The 25,738-nt window shown below is 48.6% G+C and overlaps 1 protein-coding gene across 2 annotated transcripts in view; it reads right to left on the bottom strand.

The window, feature by feature from the left end:
* The window catches only part of ARHGAP36 (Rho GTPase activating protein 36), a 31,015-nt gene extending 6,156 nt beyond the window's left edge, over positions 1–24,859 (bottom strand). The window contains exons 1-3 of one of the 2 annotated variants that reach the window (XM_049644292.1): positions 24,802–24,859; positions 1,755–1,913; positions 479–544 (exon numbers count right to left, since the gene is read on the bottom strand). In XM_049644292.1, coding sequence (XP_049500249.1) covers positions 479–544; positions 1,755–1,913; positions 24,802–24,859 — 283 coding nt within the window. Of the gene's footprint in view, positions 1–478; positions 545–1,754; positions 2,008–24,801 lie in introns of those variants that run through there. The other variant, XM_049644291.1, reaches the window with a different exon arrangement.
* Positions 24,860–25,738: the final 879 nt, after the last annotated feature.

Genomic DNA, 25,738 nt, shown 5'->3' with positions numbered 1-25,738 from the left:
CAACGCTCCGCAGCGCTTAAATCAGGAGGAAGTGCAGGGGCTGTAGCGCTCCTCTAAGCAACCGCCTGCAGCCAACCCCACCCCTCCAGACCCACAGCGCCCCTCCCTGGGGAGGGAGCCAAAAAGACCCTGCAGTGGTTTGACAGAAGCACTCAGTTCCACTACCCCGACGGAGCTCGGGATCCCTGCCTTAGGTCCTGCCAGGGGGGTGACAGCCTTGAAGCAATGAGGGCAGTTTCTTCTGGGCGACTGTCTGGGGTGGATCCACGGGGAAGGCTTAGGGAAATCTGCTGGGACCGCCCCGCGTCTGCAGCGAGTGCGCCATTTCCTGAAACATCCCCTATGAGGTTGGGGGGGCGGGGTTGAGTACCCCCAGAAACAATGGGCACCGCCAAGTCTCCAGTAGCCAGGGACACAATGGCGGGGGGTGGGGGGTGGGTAAAGCCCCATTTATTTCCTAAGTACGAGAGCCCCTCACCCCTCTGCTGTCCTCTCAGAATCAGAAACCACTTCTCCAAGGTGTTTGGACGGTCAATAGGTAGAGCTATGGGAAGAGAAAAAGAAAAGACACGCACACTCACACAAATAGGATTTGATAAATGATGAAAACATCGCAATGTATTGATCTGCGGGGGAGGGGGTGGAGCAAACAGCTCCGACCTGCCCGCTGGAAGTGTTTTGCTTTCTCTCAGCCTCAGTTTCCCCGTTTGACAACGGGACCAAGCCCATCTACCACCCCTGAGACTCCAAGAATTTAACCGAATCAGACGATCGGAGGCGCCTCGTGCGCAGCGCGCCCCGTGTCACGCACCAGCAGCAGCTCCGCACAGGGCTTCAGACACACATTGCGGACTCTGGGGCGCCGCGGCCGTGCAACAGGCTAGGGGAGGGGCTCCGCCTGCGTCCCGGCGGCAAGTAGGGGTCGCCAAGTTCCTGTGGGCGCGCTCGCGCCCGGGCTGCCGTCGGCTCCCCGCACCGCAGCCCTGGCAGCGACGACACGCGCCGTCCCGGCTCTCAGACCCCCGCAGCGGGGTCTACTCGTCCCTCGCGTGGCGTCCCCAGGTTACGGCCGCCGCGCGCGCCCGGCGCGCCCCCCGCCCCTCGCACTTTTCTCTGCCACGGGGGCGCCCCTCGGCCCGTGCGCCCCTTCCCGCCTCCCCGGGGCCGCCCAGCCCCCTGCACGCTCGGGCCCCATCCAGGGCTTCGTCCCGCTCGCTCACCCGCAGCCGGCTGAGTGGGGGGGAAGGGGGGGCAGCGATCGCAGCGCACCTCCCGCCGACGCTCCCGCGCCTGCACCGCCCTCCCGCTCTGTGCCCGGATTGGCGCGTGTCTCTCTCGCTGTCTCGCTATCTCCCCGGACTCGCCGTCTCTCGAGCACGCCGTCTCTGTGCGTCCTGGTCCCTTCTCAAAGGGTCCCTCTGCACCTCCTCCTCGCTCTGACTCCTCACACCGCACCTGGTGCGTCAGTCTTTTCACCTGCCCTCTGTCCACCTGTCTGTCCCTGCCTTCCGCCTGTCTGACCGCCCCCTCAAGCCCCCAGGCTTCCACCCAACTCAACTAATCTTGACCTCTTCCACAATTCAACCAAAACCCTTCAACTCCTGCTTCCTCGGTGGTCCAGGCTCCAGGGGAACCGAGCGGGGCTGACACCAGGCTGGAGCCCCTCCCACCCTCCTGGACCCCAGACTCGGCCCGTGCTGCCCGGGGGTCCGCTCGCTCGAAGGCGGGGACACCACGCTCCGGGGCCGGCTCACCTCGGTCAGGTTTGAATTCAGAGAGGAAATGTCTGGCCACGAGTTCGTGGTAAGCAGTCTCTTGCAGCTTCAGACGCTCCAGCTCCGACAGACTGTGTATTGATATCATTTTCGTCCTGCGGTCCGGATTGTTTCCTGGGGCTCCTCCCAGGACGTTCACTAAAAAAAGGAAGGCGGACAACAACAGCAAAGGGGGCATGATTCTGGGGCACAGTGTCCTTGCTGCCTTCAGAAAAGGAATGCAGCCACCCATTCTGGAATCGGATGATATCAAGGCTGCATCATCCAATTGTCACTGGACCTGGTGGAAGGAGCTATGGGGGGGAGGGTGGTAAAGGGGGAGGGAAAACTGGGAGGCGGCTTCACCCTCAAGCATAGCTGCCTCTGGTTGCTTATTTGAAGAAAAAAAAACCAACTTAAAAAAAAAATCATCCCTGAACCGATAGTCCAGAAAAGAGAAAACCTAATTAGGCAGAAGAAGAAGAAAAAGGAGGAGGAGGAGGAGGAGGAGAAGAAGAAGAAGAAGAAGAAAAGAAAGACAGAAAGAAAAAGAAAGTAAAGAAAAAAGAAAGAAGGAGGAAAAAAGAGATTAAAAAGAAAACCAACCAACCTTATTCACAATTGTAAAATGTACATTGAGACAAGTATAAGGTAATATTTTCCCTCAATTAATTAGAAAATTGATAGAGTTCATTTAATGGTGATACTCTGTGCTGTCCAGGCTGGATGAAATGGGCACATTCATTTAGGTTAGGAGCACTGAAAATGTGTACAACTCTTCCAGAAGGCAAACGGGGCACATAAGTATGGAGCCAAAAATCATCCCCAGGCCCTTTGACCTAGTAATTCCCCTTCTAGGAATCTGTCCTAATGAAATCTACCTTCGGACAGGCAAAAACATATGTACATGAGCCATAACAGGAAAAAATTTAGGGGAAAAAAGCTAGCCCAGTAATGAGACTAGTTATACAAATTATGGAAGGACCACAGTCTGGAAAATTATGAAATCATTAAAGTGATATTTACAAAGAGCTTTTAAACAGCAAATACAAAATATAGGATTGTGTTAATTATGATTACAACCATGTGAAGGAAAATCTGCATAAAAATAAAAGACTGAAAGAAATGCACCCCAATATGAACAGCATCTTTATTAAGTGGTAGGATTTTGTTTGCCTTTGCTTTTTCTCTATTTACTAAAAATTGTGAGACTTGATTATATTATGTTTTTCATGAAAACACCATCAGTTTGTATCAAAAGAAACAAACATCATTTCCTGGCCATTTCTAGTGAGTCTCCTCCCAACACAGAACTGGTGATCAGAGTGAAGTTTGTCTTAGTGTTCTGGCAAACCTGTTTTCTATGTCCCTTCTCCATGGCTCCCAGTATCCCATACTGCTGCTCCCAGGCTGCATAGGATCCCCCAGTGGGGATCTCTCTGGACCCCACACAGCATTCTTCCCCGCACATCCTGGCCTCATTTGTTCTTTCATTCATTCATTTATTTAAAAAATTCTGTATTAATTACTCACTTTGTGCCAGGCACTAAAGATTCAACTATGGGCAAATGAAACTACTCCTTTCATAAAGGATTTAACAGTGCAGTGAAGGAGATACACAGGTTGGTAACAATTTACAAAACCTTGTGAGAAGTCAATGGCCAAGATATAAACAAAGTACTGTGAGAGCAGAAAGGAGGAAACATCTAAGTCTGCCTGGAGATGGGGGGGGGGGGGCCGTCCAGAAGGAGAACATCTTGTGCAAAGGCAAAGAGATGGGAGAGAGGTTGTCATATTCTTAAAGCTGTAGAAAGGGGATGTTAGGAGATAAATCTGCATAAGCAGGCATGAACTGAGGAATGGCCCTGTAAGCCATATTATGGAACTGGACTTTCTCCTGAAGGCAGTAGGGAACTACTGCAGGGTTTTAAGTGGAGAGGGACAGAGTCAGAGCTGCAGTTGGAAAAATCACAGGGAGCAGTGAAAAGCCTGGTCTGAGTAGAGAGTCTGAAGTAGGTAGATCAGCCAAGAGGCAAAGAGATGCTGATACAAGCCAGTGTCACTGGGGCTGGGGCTGGGGTAGGATTCTATGGGTAGAATTGACAGAGCTTAGGGGAATTGTAATAAGAAGGATAGAATTTAGGACAGCTCCAAAGGTTATAGTTTGGGTGAGTGTGTGGATTCTGGCTCTTGATAGAGAAGATAATTTGGGACATAGGGAACCCCTTTTGACAATAAGGGAAGGGGTCACATGCCATGTCTTGGAGCTCCCCTTTGCCATGGAGTTTTACGGTAATATTCTATATATTATAGTTGAGTAGGCGGCTTAAATCCCAAAGATCAGGTAATGTGGCTTTGACAGAGGAAAAGCAGGTAGGCGTTTATCATTCAACAATCTATACAAATGAGCTCTGTCCAGAACAAGCACACAAACAAACCCACAAACCCACCAAAATCCCACCCTTGTTTTGTTTCCAAAATTCTCTTTTGCCCACTTTCCTTAATAGCCAAAGTCACGCTTATCAAAAATAAGTTCTTACCAGATAACTGAAGTGCAGTATGAGAAAAGGCGAGGAGTCTTTCTATGGCTTTTGAACTGAGCTAGGAAGAAAAATCCTTAGCATGGATTTTTTAAATCTCCTTCAACTCCAAAGCAACATTCCCTGGACCCAAACTGAATGCCTAAGCCCAACCACCAAACTTTGTCCACAAGATGATCATTTTAACCAAAGACATATGCACAGCACCCACCTCAGTCCCAGACTAAGTCCCTAGTGATCCCCCATTCACAATAGCTGGTCCAGACCCTATTAGCCAAGGGTCTCATCCTGACACATACAGCCTAGCTCTGCTTAAATTTTTTTGAGGTTACTCCCCCTCTCCCTTTCCCCAATTCAGGCATATTTGTACCTGCTTTGAAGTTGCGGCTATTTCTTCTTGCCAAGGCTTACCAGATCTGGTCATCTGAAGAGTATAGCTGGTTCTTTTACCCAGAAACCAAGATGAAAATCTATCCCTCTCCCCCCCCCCAAATAAGGTAAGAACAAATAAGAAAATCTCAAAACAACACCAGCCAAAAAAGAGAGAGACAGAGAGAAAAGCCTTTGAGAGATGAGTCAGCCTAGATGCTTACAATTATGAAGGAAATCAAAGGCCTTAGAATAAACCGTTTGTCATTGCCTCCTGCTCAAAGATACAGGGCTAAACTTAAGAGCAATCATATGCTGCTATTCTGCCAGCAAAACTGACACTGTCTTGCTTGCTTTCAACCCTCTCAAGCCACCAGAAGAATACAGGACAGAAGTAGAGTTAGGAAGGCCAGTCTGCCCAGACAGGAAGCAGATGGGGGGGGGGGGGGCAAGTAAGCAGGTTTCAACACCAAAAGAGACACAGAAACAGGTTCTTGAGATTTGAATACTTGTCCTCAGGCTTGGTTTTCCAAGCTGAGTACAAAAGGAGGCTCCTCACAGGGAACAAGGTGCCAAGAGACCTCTCCTGCTCCAAAGTGTCTTCCTCTTCCCCTTTCAGCATGCCTTAGGGCTGGCCTGAAGTGACCATGGCATCAAAAAATATACAAGACAGAAGAGGAAAGCAAGGCCTCTCAGTTTCAGCCTAGAATTCAAGACATTTGCAAAAACAAAGTCTTTAGACATGTATCTGCAGGGGCCGCTGGAGTCAGAACTAAACAGAATGCAGTTCAAAGCCAAGCTTTACAATATCTTGGCTGTGTGACCTTAGGAAAATCAGTTGAATTCTCTGAGCTTCAGTGACTTCCTATATAAAATGGGAAAATGATGCAGTACCCATTTCAGCAGTTGTGTGAGAATAAATGAATAATGCATGCGTGATATTTAGCATTGGTTTTTAATAAAAACGTTGATCTTGAAGGTTCTTTGCAAAGGAGTTTACGAGAAAATATCAGGTTTCAAAAGTAATTACATAAAATTAGAATTTGTATCAATGCATACAAAGTCTTACTCTGTTCAAGCTCTACTAAATTTGAATTAAATTAAAACAGGTAAAGAGATCTTGGGAGACTGTTGGGAATAGGTCTTTCTTCTTCTGTCTCCAACAGCCTCAGGGTCAAGTTTAAAAAAAGTCATCTTACAAAATAGGAAAACTAACTGCATAGATCAATTTTTTAAATGCTATTATTCAGGTTAGCAAAATGCCTATATGTCTCAAAATTTCTTTTTCTTTCAAACCATCCAATTTTACACTGACACTGGCAATAGAAAGCATAATTAATTGTATGTAGATCAGTAGAGGGGCTAGGATATTAGCAGATGCTGAAACAGAGAATTTGAACAAAGACCAGAGGGAGACCCAGAGCAAGTCTCCAGAAATACAAAAGGGGGAAACACATTTGGGTATCATCAGGCCTGTTCCTCACATCCTGCCGAAATGCATGGCACAGATGGAGAAACAAATTAACGTCAGAAAGGTCACCCTCTTCGACATTGTGAGGACAGGAATGCTTTCAGCTAGGCATAAATCCACAGCCCTCACAATCTGGAGGACTAATTTACTCCACTGTCCCCATCAAATAGTTAGGGATGGCATAGCACTCACTAGTAAACACCTATGAGAAAAAAAAGCAGGGGACTTCACGGATGCCATCATTTGAATTCCTATAACCTAGGCACTTTATGGCACCATCAGAATTTTGCTCCAAGCTTTTGATGGCGCTTCAGAGTTTGAGAAATTGATAGTGCATGAGCGTGAGTGCCCCACAGGCATTGTGTCTATGTTATTCAAATGTCTACAGGCAGTGACAATAGATAAAGACATCCCTGTTAATGTATCACAATATGGGAAAGAGATACAGGTCTCCAGATAAAAATATTTGAGCACCAGTTTGGTCTGCTGGCACATTACCTCATTCATCTCTGAGTGTTAATGAGTTAGCCTTTAAGTTGTTATCCCATAACCTCCATTTTGGCAAAGGCTGCAGTCGTGATGAACAAAATGGCTCATTTTATCCTACGCTGTGATGGTGCCCCCAAGATAATTAAATTTGGGAGCAGTGCTCTTCTATACGCGGAGTCAGCTCATCATGCCATAGCCGAAGCTCATAAACTGGAGGTAGTACTGTTAAAGTATATTGAGGAAACTTCTGGCTTTTCTGACACACATTCTTGAATGTTTCAGGAATTGCTTAGTATATTAGAATGGATCACAGAGAGAAAGGACCTTAGCCATCACCTAGTCCAAAGCTTCCATTCTACAGTTTAGAAAACTGAGGCTCAGAGAGAGAGATGCAAGTTTGCCAAAGGCCACACAGCAATTTGACAGCAGAATCTAGACAAGAACCCAGTTCTTCTCAGTCCTGGGGCTCTTTCCACTGCTCCATCCACCTTTACTCTTAATAGCTGCAAAACAATGCACAGCTAATTAATGAAATCAAAAGAATGGACATATAATCAAAGTGTGAGTCAATAAGCCAGGGGAGGTCATATCTGAAGGCAGACAACCACCACAAATTACAATCTCTGTAAAATAAGTATGGTAGTCACTGTATAGAATGTGGGATGCCCTTTTTAAATTTTATTGACTGAAGAAACAACTCAAGCCCAGGACGGTGAGAGGCAATCTTTATGCTGTAAACATCCCAAAGGATAGTGTAAACAAGGTGATGTGACATCAAATACAACGAGATATAGATATTCCCACTATTATCTGCAGGATGTGTCAGAGTGCGTAATAGCGCTGGCATCACAAGCTGTGTTGCTGTTTTTCCCCCTCTTTTGGTTGCTGCTTTTATTATGTTGTGGCAGAAAAACTAAAAAAATAAGATGTTCCATCAATAGGAGGTACATTTTTTTAAATGTCTAACTTGTCTTGTGCTTTTCATTTTCTTCAAAGCTTTCAAAATGTCCATTATCTCTAGGCCCTAGCACACAGTAGGTGTTCAATAAGTATTTGTTGGGTGAATCATAGGATTATAAATTTCGAGGGTTTTGAGAGAACATAAAGGTCTTGTAATTAAAACAGAAACAGCTCTTCGTGATTCATGGATAAATGAATCATGCCATTTTATTCTCATAACAACCCCTGGGAAGGAGGGAGGTGGGTATTATGTTTCCCCATTTTACAGATAACAACAAACTAGGACTCTGAGGAGGTTGTGACTTACCTGAGGTTACACAAAAACACCATGGAGGAATATGATCTGGGAACCAGCTGTCCCTACCTATCCTCAGGCCAGGCTTTCCTTTCCCACTAAACCATGGTATTTTTTGGTGTTCAGCTGCTGCCTGAGACTGGGACAGTCTGAACTGAGACTGAATTCTTTCCTAAGAAGGTGGCTGGATTTCTGAGGTCTCATTTATACACACTTTTCTTGGGAAATGGTAATAAAGGTAGATTAGATAGATCAATTAATCAATTGATAGATACGACAGGTAAATACGATGATGATGATGATGATGATGATGATGAAAGAAAGAGACAGAGAGAGTGACAGTGACAGAGAGAGACAGAGAGAGAAGGCTCAGGAAAGGACTATTAAAAAAGATAGAGAACAGGTGGGTAGAGGGAAAAGGCACCAAAAACCCTATGTATTCCTCCCACCGCATCCCTCATCCTAGCCTACCCCCAAGCTGACAGCATGCCATCCTGAAAAGGTCCTGAGATATGGACCGGAACTTGGGTTCAAATCCCAGCCTTGCCACATGTAAGTTCACACACTCACCAACCAAGTGACCTGTAGCAAATTATCTCACTTTCCTGAGCCTCAGTTCCATCACCTTGCAAAACAAGAATCATGATACCTATTAGCTATGACTGTGGTAAAGATTAAATAAAAGACAGGGTGGAATGAAATAATTCTCCAAAGGGTACAGTGCTGCACCAAGGTGAGGTATTGTCCCCAAATATATATGAAAGTGAAATTTGAGAGGAAGACTGAGAAGTGCTCTGGAATGAGGCAGACAGCATCCCCACTGAAGAATGCCCTCACACCATCCTTTGAAAGCAAAGGTGGCTACTCACCCCCTGTCAGCAGGAAGCACACACTTTTCAGAGGGGATGAGTTAAGGTGTTTCTTCACTAGGTCTTTCGATGATCAGAGATGCAAGGCAACTGTGTGTGTGGAGGGAATGGGGGCTAGTCTAGGCTGCAAAATGTAGATAAAAGATAACTGACCCACAAAAGGGATTTAGTCCCTACCTTTGGCTTCTGAAGCACAGTGTGCAAGCCATCCATGCTACAGATGGTGGAGGAAAGTGGGGAGCCATCTGAAGTGGAAAGCCCTAGTTTCTGCCCTTGGGATCTTGCAGCCGAGTTGGAGGTCACCTTAATGTCAGGAATCTGAAGGACTATCAAGAAAGGCCCATGGGTCTAATGTCATTCTTTCCTAATTTAAATCCATTTCCTCTCCTTTTTTACTTTAAGGAACATTAAGAATTGACTATTTCCTCAGGTCCACTAGCACTAAGAAGACCCTTACTCAGCTGTGGGTTTTCAGTAAACTCTGATTCGTTTTTCCCCTCTTTTCAACATCCCTGCCACCCCAAGCCCCCCTCTTGGAGGCACACTCCCTTTCAGACACCCACATTCACTCTCACAGACATTCTCAAGCTCTTTTGCATATGCATTTTATACACACACACACACACACACACACACACACAGAATGTATTCACTACAACAGAGAGAAGGAGGGAAACAAGACTCTGCCATCAAGCATTTGTACCTGCAGACCACAGCTGGGGCTTCTCCAGACTGGGCATCAGAGAACTAATGGGGACACTCCCCCAAACTATCTGGACAGATGCCTAGGAAGGAAACCTTTAGAATAAAGTTGTTCTCACAATCTGTGCTGACAGCTACCTCTTCCCCATCTTTGTTCCCCCACCCCCACCTGATTCTCTTCTCCTTTGATTGCATCTTCCCCCAACAAGCATCCAATTTCTGCCAGTTTTCTTCTTCTAAATCCTGTCTGAGTGGCTGTCATAGAGAATTGGGGCTGTGGGAGATGTTTCCCAGGTAGTTGTCATGCTATGAATGGTATTTTAAAACTACATTAAAATAACCATATTTTAAAAAAATATCAATGTCTGTCTGTCTAACTACCTATCTGTCCCCTCTTCAAAATTAGGTCACTGTCTTGGCTGTGATGCAGTGAAAAAAGAAAAAAAAACCCTATACCAGGAGTCAGGAAGCTTGCCTAGTTACTAAGCAGCTGAGTGGCCTTGGGAAAATCTGAGACCATCTCCAAGCCCAAACACAACTGGCGTAATTTATTATTATCCTGTTTATCTAAGAGCACCGTAGAAACACAGCTATCAATTTTTCAGAGTCCTTTATACTTCTACAGGACTTCGCCAACTCCAGGACAGGGGCCACACTGCCTCTGACCACAGTTGGGAAGAGAGAGCGCCCCTCGCCCCTCCGCAGGTCTAAGGGCACCATAGTGTGGAGGGTCTAAACAGGTCTTCCCATCTCCCGCTCCTGGAGCCCCAGCTGGACCTTCTGCCCTTGACCCCTAGCTCGGTGACCGCAGAGGGGGTGGAGCGGGGGCGGCGCGGACGTTGCACCCTCGGCTTCTGGAGGCTGGTCCTGGGCCTCCGGCTGCCACCGGGCTGCAGAGCACGGCCTTCTGGCTGGGGTGCGCCACGCGCGTCTCACCCTTGTGTGGCTCGAGATAGCGCAGAAGCTGCAAAGTTACACAAAGCCCCGCGGCGCGCAAAGACCGCTCTCGGTTACCTCTCCCCCGAGATTTCGAAACATTAAATCTTGCTCGCGTGCTGCAGGTTTGAGCACTGAACGCGAAAACCTGGAACTTGTGCAGCACTCACGGGCTTCCTCTCCCTCCCTCCCTCACGTCGGGTCCTCCGCTTGGAGAGCCCTCACCTCCCATTCTAACCCCTCAGTGGGCTGCACTCAGGCCCCTGGAGCCCTGCCCCAGCACTACCTCTTGGCGACTGTCCTGGTCCGGCCAGGGAATAAGTGGCTGCGAGACCCGCTGGTCAGTCGTGCGGCGCGGCCACGGCCCGTCCTGGGACAAGCTGCAGGCTCTGCGAGCGCTTAGCTCTGCCGCTCAAATTCCCCCACTCTCTGTAAAGCCTTCCCCGGTGGGGCAGGGGTGATTCATAGCAATTTTCCAGGCGGCAGCCAGCTCAGTGCCTTACGCATACCTGTTTGCTAAATTCCCTGGGCTACTCCCACTGTTTCTTGCTGTACCCCACAATCTTCTCTCCCTTTGTTCAACGCTGATCTCTCCTTCAAGATTCAGCCCAAGGATCCTTTCCTCTGAGTGTTGCAAATTTCCCCTCCCCTGGCCATGCCACATAACCTCACATTACAGGTGAAAGAAAGGCAGAGGTGAGGGGTTAGATGGCTAGGAAACTTACCAAAGGGCAGACAGAGATAATTAGTGGCAGAGCCAAGAAGAAGGCCCAGAACTCCTGGATCCCAGCTCAGCACACTTTTTGCTACCCCTCATCGCTTCCCTTCTGCCCTGTTTTGTATGGCACTGGAGGGCACGGAACATCTCTTGTTGGCCCTTTGCACACAGGGAGTGCACAGGGAAGACCCTCCTCCTCTCCTTGCCTCACTCTTCTGGCTCCTTGTTTCCCATCGTGTCCAGGACCTCTGCCCTTGAAGATTCAGAGACAAAAAGATCATTTTGTTCAAAGACCAGTGCAAGGGCAAACAGAAGCTGACTTCACAAAGTCCTCTACCCACCTGGATGAGAATGGTCTCAGTAACCTCCCCCCCCTGCAACACACACACACACACACACACACACACACACACACAACACACAACTATAGTCTTCACCTTTCTTTTTCTATCTTCTTGGCACCTGGTGAAATCACAAGGCATCCACACTTGTCCAAACCATCTTACCTTCTAATACCTCTTCCAAAAACTGCTTCCCTTCTCATCTGCAGCCCAGCAATGGTATATACAAATCACTATTCAGCCAAGCAAAAATATATTATTCACAAGTACTAAATATTCTCATCTGATGCAACAAAGGTAATGCGGGGTTATAAACACAAGCTCTGAAGTGGGGAGAATTTCAAATATGCAATTACACCCCCACCCAATTGGATTTTCTCCTCTTCTGGACAAAGTAAATAGACAAAGGGAGGGTGTTGTTGTTGACTTGCAGAGGGACAGGAAGGGAAAAGAAAGAGGAGAGTCAAAAATGCCAGAGTCTATGGGTGAACCTGGCAAGAAGGAGTGGGAAGCAGAGCCTAGGCAAAGGAGACAAGGAAGGAAAGGGAGGGGACAGGAAAGAGGGCAACTGTTGCCTGCAGGCAAACACAGATACTGGGGCAGCCCAGGGAGACAAGGACTTATTCCCCAAAGGCTCTGGGATGTGGCTCTTAGGGACCTGCATTGGAAATGAGGTCCAGGAGCCCAGTGGCCAAGTCTGTCTTATTCCCTAGCAAAGGGAGAGAGCTTCTGGCCCTAGAGCTGCAGCACTGGTGGCGCTCTTTTCACTTGAAGTACCACCTTGCCACCATCACGACCAGGAAGATGCCCTCTTCTCCTCCTCCTCCTCCTCCTCCCACCCCTCCCCCTACAGCAATTCAATAAATCTTACCCAACACAGGAATGTAATTTGAATGCTCAGGGCAGTTTTCCTTTCCATTGAAGAAGAGGATCTCTCCCTCTCCTCCTGCTGAAAATGGGCTGGGTACTGCCCCTTTATACATTCTAGAGCACCAGATCAGGAGAGGGGGAGAAAGGGAGGGAGCAGCAGTTTGAGGCTGGTCCAAATTGTCCTTGGCATTCTCTCTCTCTCTCTCTCTCTCTCTCTCTCTCTTCCCTGTTTGATTTTTCTGCAGCCCCTCCTTCTGGCCCTGCAGCTCTGCTCCCCTTCCTCGCTGCAGCATCCTGCAGCCATTCCCCACACGTTTGTGACATGGCACTGATATTGGGGGGCATCTTTCTGGTGATGCTTGCTTTCTAATGTGGGATCTTAGATTGATATACCAGGGAAAGATTTTAGTTGCCGGTGGGTGGGTGTCACAGAAGATGAAAAGAGAAACCCATTCAGAGAGCCAACTACCTTGCCAGGAAAGCAGCACAGGTCAGTGTTGGGGGCAGTTGGAAGACATGATTTGAACCTGAGTACACAGGGAGCCAAATTAGGCAGAAAAGCGGCGGGTTGTTGGTTTGGGTTATAGTGACTGCCTTGGTGGCATAAATACATAAGTACTTCATGACACATTAGTGAGAAGGTAGGTCACTAAATATCACTTAGCCTCAGTTTTCTCAACTGCAAAATAGGGCAGTAAATGCTCACCCTATAGCACTGTGGGGAAGAGTGTGTGAAATAACATCAGTAAAGTACTTAGTACATGGCCTGGCACAGAGCCCCTTGCCCCCTTAACTTCCTTCTGGTGTTGGGCACAGGAAGGAAAAGAGTTTCCCAAGATCACATAGCAAGTAGCAGAGTCAGGATTGGAACCCAGGTAACCCAAACACCCTCCTCAAGAAGGGTGCTTTCCACTCTACTTCCTCCTCTAAGAAGGCTGCCAGGGCTATCCGTGGGGACTTGGCTGGAGTGGAAGTGAGGAGGTGGGTTAGGAGCTGACTGTATGCATTTGTATACAGAGACTCTATCACTTAGCCCCAGCCCCAAGGGCTCAGGCTTCGGCTTCATCCCCCTGCTCACCATCACTCAGGTAATCTCCCCCTGCCATCTTGGACTGATTCATTGCCACTTTAGCGCCACCTCTTCTGCTCAACTCTGAGACAGTGACTCACCCTCTTATTGGCCAGGGCCTCTGTCCTCTAGGAAAGAGGCTTTCTTCTTAATTGACTGCAGAAGCCTCAGCCGCAGTGGAACAACACCCTTCCAGGCAGGCTTACAGAGGGAGGGCTTTCAGGAGGAAAGGAATAACCCCTACCCTAAAGCTACTACCTCAACCCACAGTGCCTGGGGTGCCACTACTGGAGTCCTCGCTCCAGATTCTGTAGAACTCCGAAGGTATACACTCAAGTCACAGTGTTTCCAGAAGAGTTTACCCAGGACATCTCTTTGCCACATGTAAACAGCCACAGTGCTGTGTCTGGCACTGTGCTAGGCACTGATGAGACATAAGGTAGGAGGAGTGGAACCCAATGCGTGTTCGCCACAAATGTAAACAAACAAACAAACAAACAAACAACAACCGTAATGTGGCAACTTGGAAAGGGGGAGAAAAGAATGCAGGGAGAAGTAAATTAGGAAGTACCTGTGAGGAATGGAGGTGATGGAGAGAAGGGCTCCACTGCAGCCCCAAGGACAGGGGCTGTGACCTGGACTGTCTTGTGACTATCAAGTGGCGTCACTAAAATCACTGCTGCAAACGTTTCCCTTAAACACAGAACAGTGCTGAAATAATTGATTGCTAACTGAACCCCTGTTCCTCCTCTGCCTTTTTAGCCGGGCTTGGGGGCATCATCTAGTGGCCATATATCCCTCCCTCTGATTCCCTGCTTCCCACTTTCAAATCTTTATCTTTCATTAGAGTTGGGGAGAAGGGGAGGCACTGGAACGGAATGGAGGTCTTCCAGATCTTCACTGGAATAAGCACTTTACATGTGTTTCCTTTCAACTTCACAACCACCCCACAGACCGAAGTCAGTGACTTGCCAAGCTAGTCAGCTACGAAGTGGCAGAGCTGGGATTCGAACTGAAACGAGGGAAGCCTTCTGCTGGCATGGCACTTTACACAATGCGCCGCAGGGGGCAGGTATCCTCTTCCTCCACCAATCCTCCACTCCACTCGCTGTCCATCTGAACAGAAAGGAGGAAAGCAGGCTACAGAAGCCAGATGGTCATCTGGCCGCGGAGCCTTCGGGAGTGACCCCTGTAGCCTGCTACAGTAGGAGGGGACCTCAGAGTTTCCCGCGGGGGCGGGGAGGGGGGGTGCTACGGGGCCAGGAGTGCAAAGCGCCTTTGGCGACTCTACCGCCCCCTGCGGCCGGTAGCTTCCTGGCCTTGCCTTGGCTGCTGTTCTCAGGAGGGCTTGTGTGCTAAGAAAAAGCAAAACAAAGCAAAAAACTCACCGATCGCCCAACAGCTGTCACGGGCTGGTGCGGGGCTGCAGATAGCTCTATCAGATTTGGTGACAAAAACGGGAAGAAGGAACATTTATGACGCCCTACTATGTGTCCAGCGTGGGGTCAGTGATTTTTATGCAGAAAATCAGTTGCTTTGCAAAATAATGAGTTCTCCATTGAGAGAAGTCTTCAAGCTAGGTTAGGGCAGGTTTCACAAAAAGCTTCTCTACAGATCTAAACTCCTTACTTCTTGAAACCAATAAAGCCCTCCACTCTTAACAGTTGTCCACTCTCTCAGCGAGGGGAGGAAAAAGCACCCGCTGGAGGGGCAGAGGTCAAGCGGAGTAGGGGTCCGGGGGAGGGTGCCGGAAGAGGAGCCTCCCGGGGGGGTCGATTGTACTCCGAAGCAAGGTCCCAGCCGAGCCCTCGCGCTCGCCACCCACGGGCGGATTTCCCCCGACCTTCCAGTTTTCCGGGGGTTGCGACGGGACCCGGCCCGGACCCAACTCAACTCTCTTTGCTTGGGAATGGGGAACGGGCGCGTTAAGGGGGCAACAACTCAGGTCAAAGGGAAAAGAGCGTCTGTGCCTGCACCGCCTCTCTGGCCCATCCCCCCTCCTTCCTTCCCCTCCTCCCCTCCTCGCCCCCTTCTCTTCCGCCCGGAGGGAAGGAGGGGGCGGGCTGTGTGTGTATGTATGTATGCATGTACGCGTGTGTGCGCGCGCGCGCGTGCGGTACGTCTGTGTGTGCGTTCAGTGTGTGGCTGGGTGTGGGGTGTGTGTGAGCGGCGCATGTTTTAGCCCGAGTGCTTGGTGTGGAGTGTATTTGGTTTGCTCTCGGACATAGAGCGTGTGTTTGTGCAGTGTTTGTGTGTGCACGCTTGTAGGTTGCACGTTCCTGCCTGATTATAATGTGCCTATGTGGGTGCGATCTGGATGTAGGTGTGTTCGATGTATGGTTTCTGCCGGGGTTTGTGGTCGTGCTGTGGTGAGTGTGTATGTGTGTGCAGTGTGCATATGTGTGTATGTGCCTGTTGAAGCTCATATGTATATGTGTGTTTGGCGTGTATTTACCCTTAGATGTGCCGTGCCAATGTGAGTTTACGGGTGGTGTTTGTTGTGGTGTATAGTGTGTGAGTGAGTTCATGAGCGAGGTCTTTATGTGTGCCTTTAAGGTATGTATGTTCAAAGGTTCTTGTGCGTGAAGGTGAGGGGTGTGTATGTCATTGGGTGTGATGTGTTCATGTGTGTGGTGGGGCCGCAAGTGGCTAGTGTATGTGCTCAGCTGAAGGGCTGAATACCGTGTGTATTTGCAGTGGGGTCGCCGCCTGAGTGTACGGGTATGGTGTGTGAGAGAACAGGGTTGTCTAAAGAATGCAAGTGACTGTGTGCTTGGTGTTTTTGTTTTTGTTTTTAATTGGGGGTGTGGGGCGTGGCGCCAGGATTGGGACGAGGAAAGCGCTAGGGGCCCGAACCGAGCAGAGTCGCCCGCTGGCCTGATCTGCCCCGTCTGGGTCCGCCTGCCCCGTGCTGGTGCGCTCAAGGCCCGCTGGGGCAGGGTGTGAGCTTACCTGGCTGCTTAGAGGAAAGAAGAGGAGAGCGCTGCACGTGATTGGCCAGGTAGGGCGCCTAGGGCGCGGTGCAGGGGCTGGTGGGAATAAACTGGAGAGATTCTTGGTCACTCACCCAACACCCCTCCCCCGAGGAGATCCCAGCCCTTGCCTAGCTGAGCCCAACTATTTGCTCTGGGCCTGGCTGTTTCACACCTCCTTGCCTTTGTGTGGGCAGATCCAGTTGCCTGGAATCCTTTTCACCCTGGGCCTCTGACAAATTCCTACTTACTTTTTTTAAGACCTAACTTAAGAGTCAAAAAACTTTCTCTGCTTTCTGTACCCCTCCCTCCCAAGTGAGGGCTCCCTCCCTTGAGCCACCATAGTTTACAATCTTTATACTTCTCATGATATGATCATACATAACTGCAATTATTGGCCTCTCCTTTTAAACTCTGAGCTCCTGAAGAGAATGCCTGGTATAGAGTAAGAATAATGGTAGTGATCATAATAATAATGTTACCGCTCATTAAGCACTTAACTGTGCACCAGGCTTTGGACGATGTGCTCTTACATGCATCACCTACTTGGGTCCTCACAATGACCCTGTGAGGTAGGTGGAGCTATGATTGTGGCTATTTTACACCTCACACATCAAGCTCAGAGTAGTTAAGTAACTTCCCCAGGGTCACACAGCCAGAGGGAGGCAGAGCCCGTATTTAAACACAGGTTTGCTGTGCTCCCTAAAACTTTCTTCTATACCAGGCAGCCTCACCAAGGGTCCCCGATCCTTGCTCGGCATTGAAGTCCCTATCAAACGGTATCATTTCCCAACAAATCTTTCTTTTGAGTTTCCTGACATCACCAAGAGTGCTCAGCATAATGACTTTCTTTGTCTCTCCAACAGCTGATACCTTCTCCACCTAATTACCTGCTTTGTTGACACCTCAAAATCTTTAATTACTCTAGTCTTGTCAGCACCTCACCAGCTCCAGTTCTGGGAGCTCTCCTTAGCCTGGTGCTGAAAGAAAGATCAGAGAATGAGCGTTTTTTAGCCATGGGGTCCTGGGAATTGGGTATGGAGGAGGAGGACAGAGGCGAGGGGTCAGGATGGAGTGAGGGAATGATTTCACAGGTTCCCCAGACCCATTTTTAAAGCATTACCACCAGAAGTTGGTATGCGGTAAATTTCAAGCAGGACAGTCATCTCCATATCAAGCTGCGCATAGAAAAACAAGCAGACCCCTCCCCCCCCAAAAAGATTCCTGAATGGCCCCATTTTGTATTTCTGAATTGGGGGGGGGAAGCACTGTGCTTGCCTAATGGGGCTCATGCTGCTCTAATGCCTTCCAAGCAGCCTCATATGAGAAATCCAAATTAAAACAATACATTGCATTTGGGGGAAACACATTTATGAGGGGGGGGGTGTCAGGCCAGTCACAGCTTCCAGCTCAGCCCCCAGGGAACCAGCCTAGACTGCTGCAAAGAGGTCAGGGGGTGGTTAGAGAGGGACAATTCAGCTGTGGTGAGTCACTTCACTATTCAGGGGGGAAAGCGAGAAGCACGATTTAAATTGCTACTGTTATTATTGTGCCCTTTCAACTGGCACAAATGAGCCTGGTGTGCGGCTGAAAAGCAGCTGGAACATCCATAAAGCTTCCCCCCAGCTGGGCCTGGGTCAGCACCTCATCCTGGGTGGGCAGGAAAAGCATTGCTTAAACTAATATGTAGCCAGAAAGTCTCCTTTTGAAAAAAAAAAAAAAAGGGGGGGTGTAATGGAGAGGCCAGTCTAAGTGACGCAGGGCACAGACTGGCTGAGGCCCTTTGGTAAGTCCATACAAGCAGTTGATGCAAACTTTGGTGTCTCCCAGCATCTGGTTCCAGGCGTTTGGCTTTCCTGCTGCTGTGGGTCTCTCTGACACCTCTGAATATACCAGCTTCACTTTCACTTCCTGAGAGTCACTCCTGTGAGGCTCTCCCGCTTCTAAGGTTCTCTTCCTGCCTCCCATCCCAACACACACACACACACACACACACATACACACACACACACTACTTGGAGCTTAAAATCCCCCACTATATGTCTCTCTCTCTTTGGAGTTCATAACATGAGGATTATATGGGGAATTGTAAAGATGGAAAATGCATTAATAATCCCCATTACTCTCAAATGTGAACAGAAATTTGCTTGTTTTCATCCTAACAACAAGAATATGTAGTGGCAAGGCACAAATGTGAATTTTATTGTGGAGAAGGATCTTGGTTTCCCCATGAGAGTAAAGCCCTTTAAAGATGAGAATCTTTGTTTTTTTTTCCTATCGTGGCAGAGGAGCTTTGCAGTAAGACAGCTTTGAGGTTGTAGGCCAGCTCCATCACTTACTAGCTGTGTGATCTTGGGAAGGTTACTTCATCTCTCTGATTCTCAGTTTTTTCATCTGTAAATTGGAGATGTTAACACCTGCCTTGGAAATGCTCGGGCCTGTAAGAGGTAAAATATGGAAAGTGCCAGCCAAATGCCTAACATGTACAAGAAAAGGTTAATTCCCTCCCTCTCTGTATTCCCCCCACCCTTATCACATACCTCAGAATGTCTCAACCACTTTGTTCAGAGACTGAAGCTGACTGACTGACTTGCCAATTTTCCTCATTACTGGTTTGTCTGACACTCTTGAAATAGCCCCTCTTCTTTTCGGACAATGTTTTGATCAGCCTAATGCAGCCCAGGAAGAAATGGACCCTTAGTCCAATTCTCACTCTGCGGTTTCTCTTGTCAGTGTTAATGAGACCAACATTTCAGTTATAATACTCCATGCAGGAAAGTTTCAAACTGCCTGCCCACTGTCTGGACTGCTCCCCCAACCCAGTTATGGCCTGAATCCCCAACCCTCACTGCAGACCCAGTCCCAACCCTGTCTCCCCAATATGTGCCATTATACTCAGGAGAATGACAGCATGACTATTTCCCGACTAAACTGCCCCCACGACTTCTGTTTTGTTTTGTTTATTCACCTCTACCTTAGACATTAAAAAAGGTTTCAAAGGTCACCCTTTTTCTGGCAGCCACCAAGGTTGGGAGGTAGATCGGGCGACGAGGAGAGAGATGATGGGTATTTTTCTGAGATATACTTTGCAGCACCTAAAATACAGCTCCAATTCGTTGTTTATCTGTTCGCAGTTAAAGGAAACTAAAATCTACCCTTTGCCGAAAATGGTAAGGTGAGAGAAGACCCCAATATGTGCCCTTTCCTCCCTGATGCTGTTGTCTCCCTCTAGAGACAAAATCAAGTCATTACAAGCTAAAGCTGCACGTAAGCAGGGAGTGGTAGGGGAAGAAGGTGAAAAAGTTGAAGGTAGGGGGTGGATATAATCCCAGGGAGGGATAAAGAGGCTACAGAGAAGAGAAGCGTTGAGATTCAAGGCCTAAAAACTCTGAGAGGCTGGGCTCCAGGTGTTCCCTGTCTCTGAAAGATGCCTTCAGCTACTCCCTTGCCCTCACCCCTCTTATTCATCCTGCATGCTGCCCTCACTAACCCTAGACTCCAGCATGCAAGACAATCTATTCGTGAGTCCCTCTGAGGATTTAGGAATTTAGAAAAATATCTCCAGCTCCTACCCATCTCTGCTTCTGAGGAGGCCCTGTAGCCTCCTCAGCTTTGAGGAGGGAAGTGACAGGAGTAACAACGAAGGGTCAGCCTTACCACATCTCTCTTGAAGCAGGGGTTTAGGATTGGCCCTGGCCAATTTAATAAGCTTCCCTGAGTTCAGGGACCTACCGGTTGCCGGGTATTGGGTGCCCATCCCAAGGAAGCCGTGTGGTGGTTTCTCAAGAGGTGTATTCGAGACGTGACAGTAGCTGCCAAGGCTCATCAAACATGCCATCTACCTACTTCTGCTGATACATGTGAGAACAAATGATACTGCCAGAAGGAGACAGAAATCATTTCCTAGTGACTCAGAGTCCCAGCAATGAGAACACAGGTGGTATTTGCATTGCATCTTCCAGTTGAAATGTGCACTTCTTCATAGAAAGGAATCTATAAGCAATCAAATAGATCAAAGACCAGAATTTGGACTCTGGGCAAGGGAACAGCATCAACATCATACTGACCACCTAGTAAGTGTCTGCTATGTATCAGCATAGTGCTAGGGGCTTTGCAAATGTTATCTCTTTTAATGTCACTCGAGCTTTGAAATCATACCGAAGGGGGCTGTAATCCTTGCTCAGCTACTGTGTGGCAGTGAACAAGTTATTTAACTTCTCTGAGCTTTTGTCTTTAAAATAAACATAATAATACTTATCTCAGAGAGTTGTAAAGAATGTCAAATGAGATCACTTATGTAAAGTGACTGGTACGTAGTAAATATTTGGAGAAGGAACAAAACATACCTTTTGATACCTGAGCCATAGAGAGTATTTAATGTAATTGATATTACTGTATTAATATTATTATTTATAATCTGGAAATGTAGGTATTATTATATCATCTAAAGAGAGGTTAAATAACTTGCTCACAGCAACACTACAAAAGCAGGCCTGAGACTCAAACCAGTTCTGCCTCTTCCCACTCAATTTTAGAGGACATTTCATGATCACTGAGAAGACCACATTTGGCTGACCTGCTCTAGTCATTACATTTAAAGTAAAATTTGAAGGAAAAAATCCCTTGAATTAAACAGTGTATAGTAGGTTTCTAGATCACTGTATGGGCTATTTGCATATCATAGGCCTTGTATGACCCTTTTGAAAACATTTTTTAAATTATAAGGGTAATGTGAAAACAAACTTGATAAAGATTTTAAGAAACAGGAAAAAAACAACTATTATCCCACCAGCTTAACAGGATCACTTACTTTACCTCATTGCTGAATTTTCTTCCAGTCTCTCAAAAATGCATACTTGACCCAATTATAATCATACCTCTTCCCACGTTGCTACATATTCTTCATGAACACCATGTTTATGACTATAGACTAATCTAACAAGTGGCATGTCATATAGTTTATTTAACCATTCCACTACCACTGGTAGTGGTAGAGACATTTAGGTTGCCTCAGTAGGTAAGTGTGAAGAACAGAGTGATGTTGCTTTCACCTCAGGGACCTAGTGTCCTCCTCTATCAATGCCCAATGCACTTTTCATCATTTGATATTTAAGCTTGATGAATGTCAGCTCTACTGTTGGAGCCTGAGGTATGTTTTGCAAGAGTAGTATTTTCTGCCAGTTTTCATCACACAGATTCTGTATTTTATCCTCATGGTGTGTAAAGTGTGGGCTAACCCAGGAACCTAAGCTCAAGAGCGCCACATTGTTTGTTTTTTTTTTTTTTTTCCTTGCGGACAAATGTCTTTGAAGGTGCAAACAAATGATTTACAAAGGAACTTAGGGAAGTCCTGCCATTGGTGAATGGGGGTGCTATTCTGATAGCATGACCAGGGACATGGGGGTGTTGCTTTGGCAAACTTGCCCCAGCTCTGGAAAAAAATCCTGTTACAGCTCAACCAGGTCCGGTCTTAGCAAATTGATTGAGTCCCATCTCCAAGAAAAGATCAAATTTGTATGTAAAGTGGGCCCCAGGGTCCCTTCAGCTTTAGAGTTTTGGCTGCTTTACAGAAGTCCAACTGTCTGAGGCTAAATCCAATGCCAAAAGTGAACTGGAGAGAGAATTTCAAGTGGGTCAGTCGTGCTGTCCCTTTCCCTGGGAAAGAAGACCTTTCTGGGCCGCCGTTCTTCCCAGATCTCAATGATGCCTCATCCAGATGTCTTCAGATGCTCATCCACTGTCCATCGCACCCTCAAAAGATGGCTCTGACATACCAACTATCTCCTGGGAAAGCAGGGGTGGTGGTGGGTGAGTGAAAGAACATTTAGAACACTTCCCCCTCTCTTTCCAGTCAGTGGCCAGCTACATCCCCCCACCTCTGACTCCAGAGGATTTCTGGAAGACATTTGAAGGGAGGCATCCAGGGCAATTATAGCCCTACACAATATTAACAGATACTCTCCAGGTGGCACAGCATTTCTGAGGGGGAGTTTGATGAATTCATTATTACCTGGTTAAAAAACTGTACCCAAAGACTAGTTATTTATTTCAGAGTAATGTTGTGTGACTTAAGTGAGATCATATATGTAAAGGACTTAGTCTAGGGCCCAGCATCTGGGAAGCACTTCACGTATATTGGCTGCTCTTGTATGAATGAGTCACAGAGCTGGTGTGGGCAGCGGTGTGCCTCTGGCATATGACAGGTCTTACCAGACTGGAAATTCAGTAGCAAATCTAAGGTCTTGCACTTGGGTTCAAACACCAACTAAATACAGAATGGACACTCTGAAAAGAACTTGGGTTTACTTTAAAAATAAAAAGGTAGCCTCAGTTGAAAGTATTTCCAATATAAATAAACTATCTGTATGAACTCTGTGGTATGTACGTGGGATTTGTGTGTGGTGTGCTTATGTATGATGTGGGTGTATTGTATTGTGTGTCAAAAGTATGTCATGCATTTGAAGTGTGTGTGTTTATGCATTCGTGATTTGTACATGGGCATGTGTGAGTGTGGGAATGTCCATGTATGTATGTAATTTATGGCTACATATCTGTGCACCACGAGTGTAATGCGGGCTTCCAAATGAGGGAAAGTCAGGCATCCAGGACTATATTTACAGGGGCACAGCTGGAAATCCTCTTTTGGCCAGGTCACTAGGCATTCACAACTTGGAGCATGTTCAAAGAAGAGCAGCTAGATATGGGTAGGAGCCTTGCAGCCATGTCACATGTTAAACAGATGAAGGAACTGGGGAAGTTTGGCCTGGATAAGAACAGGGGTGGGTGGGGGTGGGGGAATGGGGAGGGCTGGCACTGTTCCCTTGGAAGGATCATGAAGGTCAGTGTTGGGGCCAGAAGGACATAGATTTGGGTTTGGTTTAAGGAAAAGCCTTCAAATTCTAATAGATATCTTTGGATGGGGGTGGGTTTCCTTGTGTGTTACTAACCCCTCTCAATGGGGCTATTCATAAGGGAAGCCTCGTATCCTTGATCTCATTGGAGTCACATCACAACCTTGTAGGCCAGGTAGGGGTGGAATGGTTCCCCCTACCCTTATTTTGAAGATAGGGTGCCTAAGGCATAAGGCCTTAAAAGGCATTCATAAAACTCCCCCTGCCTTTTTATTGTTTTACCAGGATCACATAAGCCTGAAAGAATATACAGAACAAAAAACTAAACTTTCTTTGTGTATGCATATTTCTTTCCTTCTCAGGGATCTTATGACTTGCCAGACTGTACTTGAATTTGCTAAGCAAGCTGTAGTCCCTTAGCAGTAGGTCAGACTCCTGAGATGGTTCTCAGCAGGGTGCTGGGGCAGAAAAGAACTAAAAACAAGTTTTTGCTGAAATAAGTTGCTGAGGCCCACCCTCTCCCTGCCTCTCCTCCCGCCTCTGAGGGGGGCAGAGGAAAGAGGAGACAGCCCCAGGTTTGGTCTATGGCTGGTGACCAATGACGCACTCTCACCAATATAGATTTTGGAGGTGGAGACTATGGAGAAACAGGTGGCAGTGGGGGCAGGTGGCAGCCTGGAAGGGGTGGGGCCTATCAAGGGGCAGTGAAGGACAGTGTGGGTGGGGGTCCTGGGAAACCTCAAAAAGAAAAAAAAATCAGTCTCCTGAAATTTTAAGGAGGAAAAAAATAATCCGTTTCCAAAATGTACTCTGTAGAAGCAGTTCCAGGAAAGGGGTGAAACGCCACCCACATGTTTTGATTCGTGCTGTGATCTTTGCGCACCTATGTCCTCAGCTCCACAGGGATAGGGGAACCGCGCATTGATTTCAAGCACCCAAGGAAAGACCCAGGCTAAAGACCCTAGGCCTCTGCCGCCAGGCAGTTTGGGGCAGTGGGCAGTTGGCAGGGCTTCAGCAGAACCAGGTTTGCTGCCACCTCCTTGTATGACCTTGGACAGGCCTTCGCCGTCTCTGGGCTTCAGTGTCGCCATCTCTTAAATGAAGGGCTTGAATTCGACGACTCTAAGGGGGCCCATGTTGGTATTCCGTAGTTAAGACTGGGATGCGAGGCACAAGCTTCCGTCAAAAGGACCCCCTCCCCCGCCCCATCTTTGGAGTCCCTGGGTCCCGGCAGCCCTGCGCGGGACGTTCATCCTTGGGGCTTTAGGGCCCTTGGGTTGCGGGACGGCGCGTCGGGCCCCGGGCTCCGAGGTCTCCGGGCGCGGGCGCGGCTGAGCCAGCGACTCCGCCCCCGCGCTCGCCCCGCGTCCCGCCGGGCCATTAGCGCGATTGCTCGCAGTTCCCGGCAAAGCTGGTGATTTATGCGGGGCCTCGACGGGGCAGTCCCTTGAGCCAGGAACAATTAGCTAAAAGCCAGCGGGAAGGGAAGCGAAGGGGCGGCGAGCCAAGCCCCAGGGCACCCAGATGGTGGCCGCAGCCGCCGGCCGCCCCGGGCCCGAGCACCCCAGCCCCCCGACTCGGTGGGCCCCACTCACCACGGCGGGGGAGGGGCTCAAAGGCCGAGGCGAAAAGGCAGTCCAGAATCCACGCCATGACCCGCGCCGAGCGCCGGCCGCCTCGCAGCTGGCTTCCGCGCTGTCCCCGCACAGGGCCGCCCTAAGTAGCCCCCGGTGACCACGCCCTGAGCCGCACCCTGCACCCAGCTCAGAGTGTCTTGGTCACCGGACACCTCGGGCTTGTCGCGAAGGGGGCAGGGCCTCAGGGGAGGCCGCCCCCCTCCGGAGGAGAGGCCGTTGGTCGTGCAGCCCCTTCTCCCACGCGGAGGGAGGCCAAGATGCAGCTCCCGTCCCCGGGAGCTCACTCTGAGGACGGGACCCTGCCCCTACCCCGGGGAGCTCGAGTCTGAGGGGAGACGCCACCTCAGCCCCGGTGAGCCCCGAATCTGAGTGGGAGGGGAGGTCTCTGCCCCCAGGAGCCCTCTGATCGGCGCGTAAAAGCGGGCCTGTCCCCAGGAACTGGACTTTGCATGCGAGGTGGTGCACCTGTCCCAAGGAGCCTCAGATCTGAGGGGGGAGGCTGTATATCCAGACCTAAAAAAACCCGCACGTTTGGGGGGACACATCGTCTCAGCCCTGAGGAGAGTCTAGGCGACAAGCGGTGTCTGCCCCAGGAGCCCCAAATCTGAAGGGGAGGAACTGCCTAGGCCCTTGGGAGCCTTCTGTTCTAGGAGAGACATCACCTCAGCCCTGGGTAGCTCCAAATCTGATTTTAAGCCCCTCTTCCATTCTACAGAACCAAGAATGTGAGTAGAAGAAAAGGGCTTTGTCCCCCAAGGAGACTGAAAGCTGAGAGTAATTTTACACTCCCTACCCTGACGATCCCTCAGGAAAGAGGAAGATGCTATGTTTCCTGGTGAACTTCGTGTCTTAGGGGTTGATCTCCAAGTGACATGAAAGAACCTTCCTTTTCTAG

The sequence above is a fragment of the Panthera uncia genome, chromosome X, assembly GCF_023721935.1.
Source record: "Panthera uncia isolate 11264 chromosome X, Puncia_PCG_1.0, whole genome shotgun sequence".
NCBI classification, from domain to species: Eukaryota; Metazoa; Chordata; class Mammalia; order Carnivora; family Felidae; genus Panthera; species Panthera uncia.
Note: the sequence above shows the minus strand (reverse complement) of the source record. Positions and strands in the feature narration are given on the sequence as shown.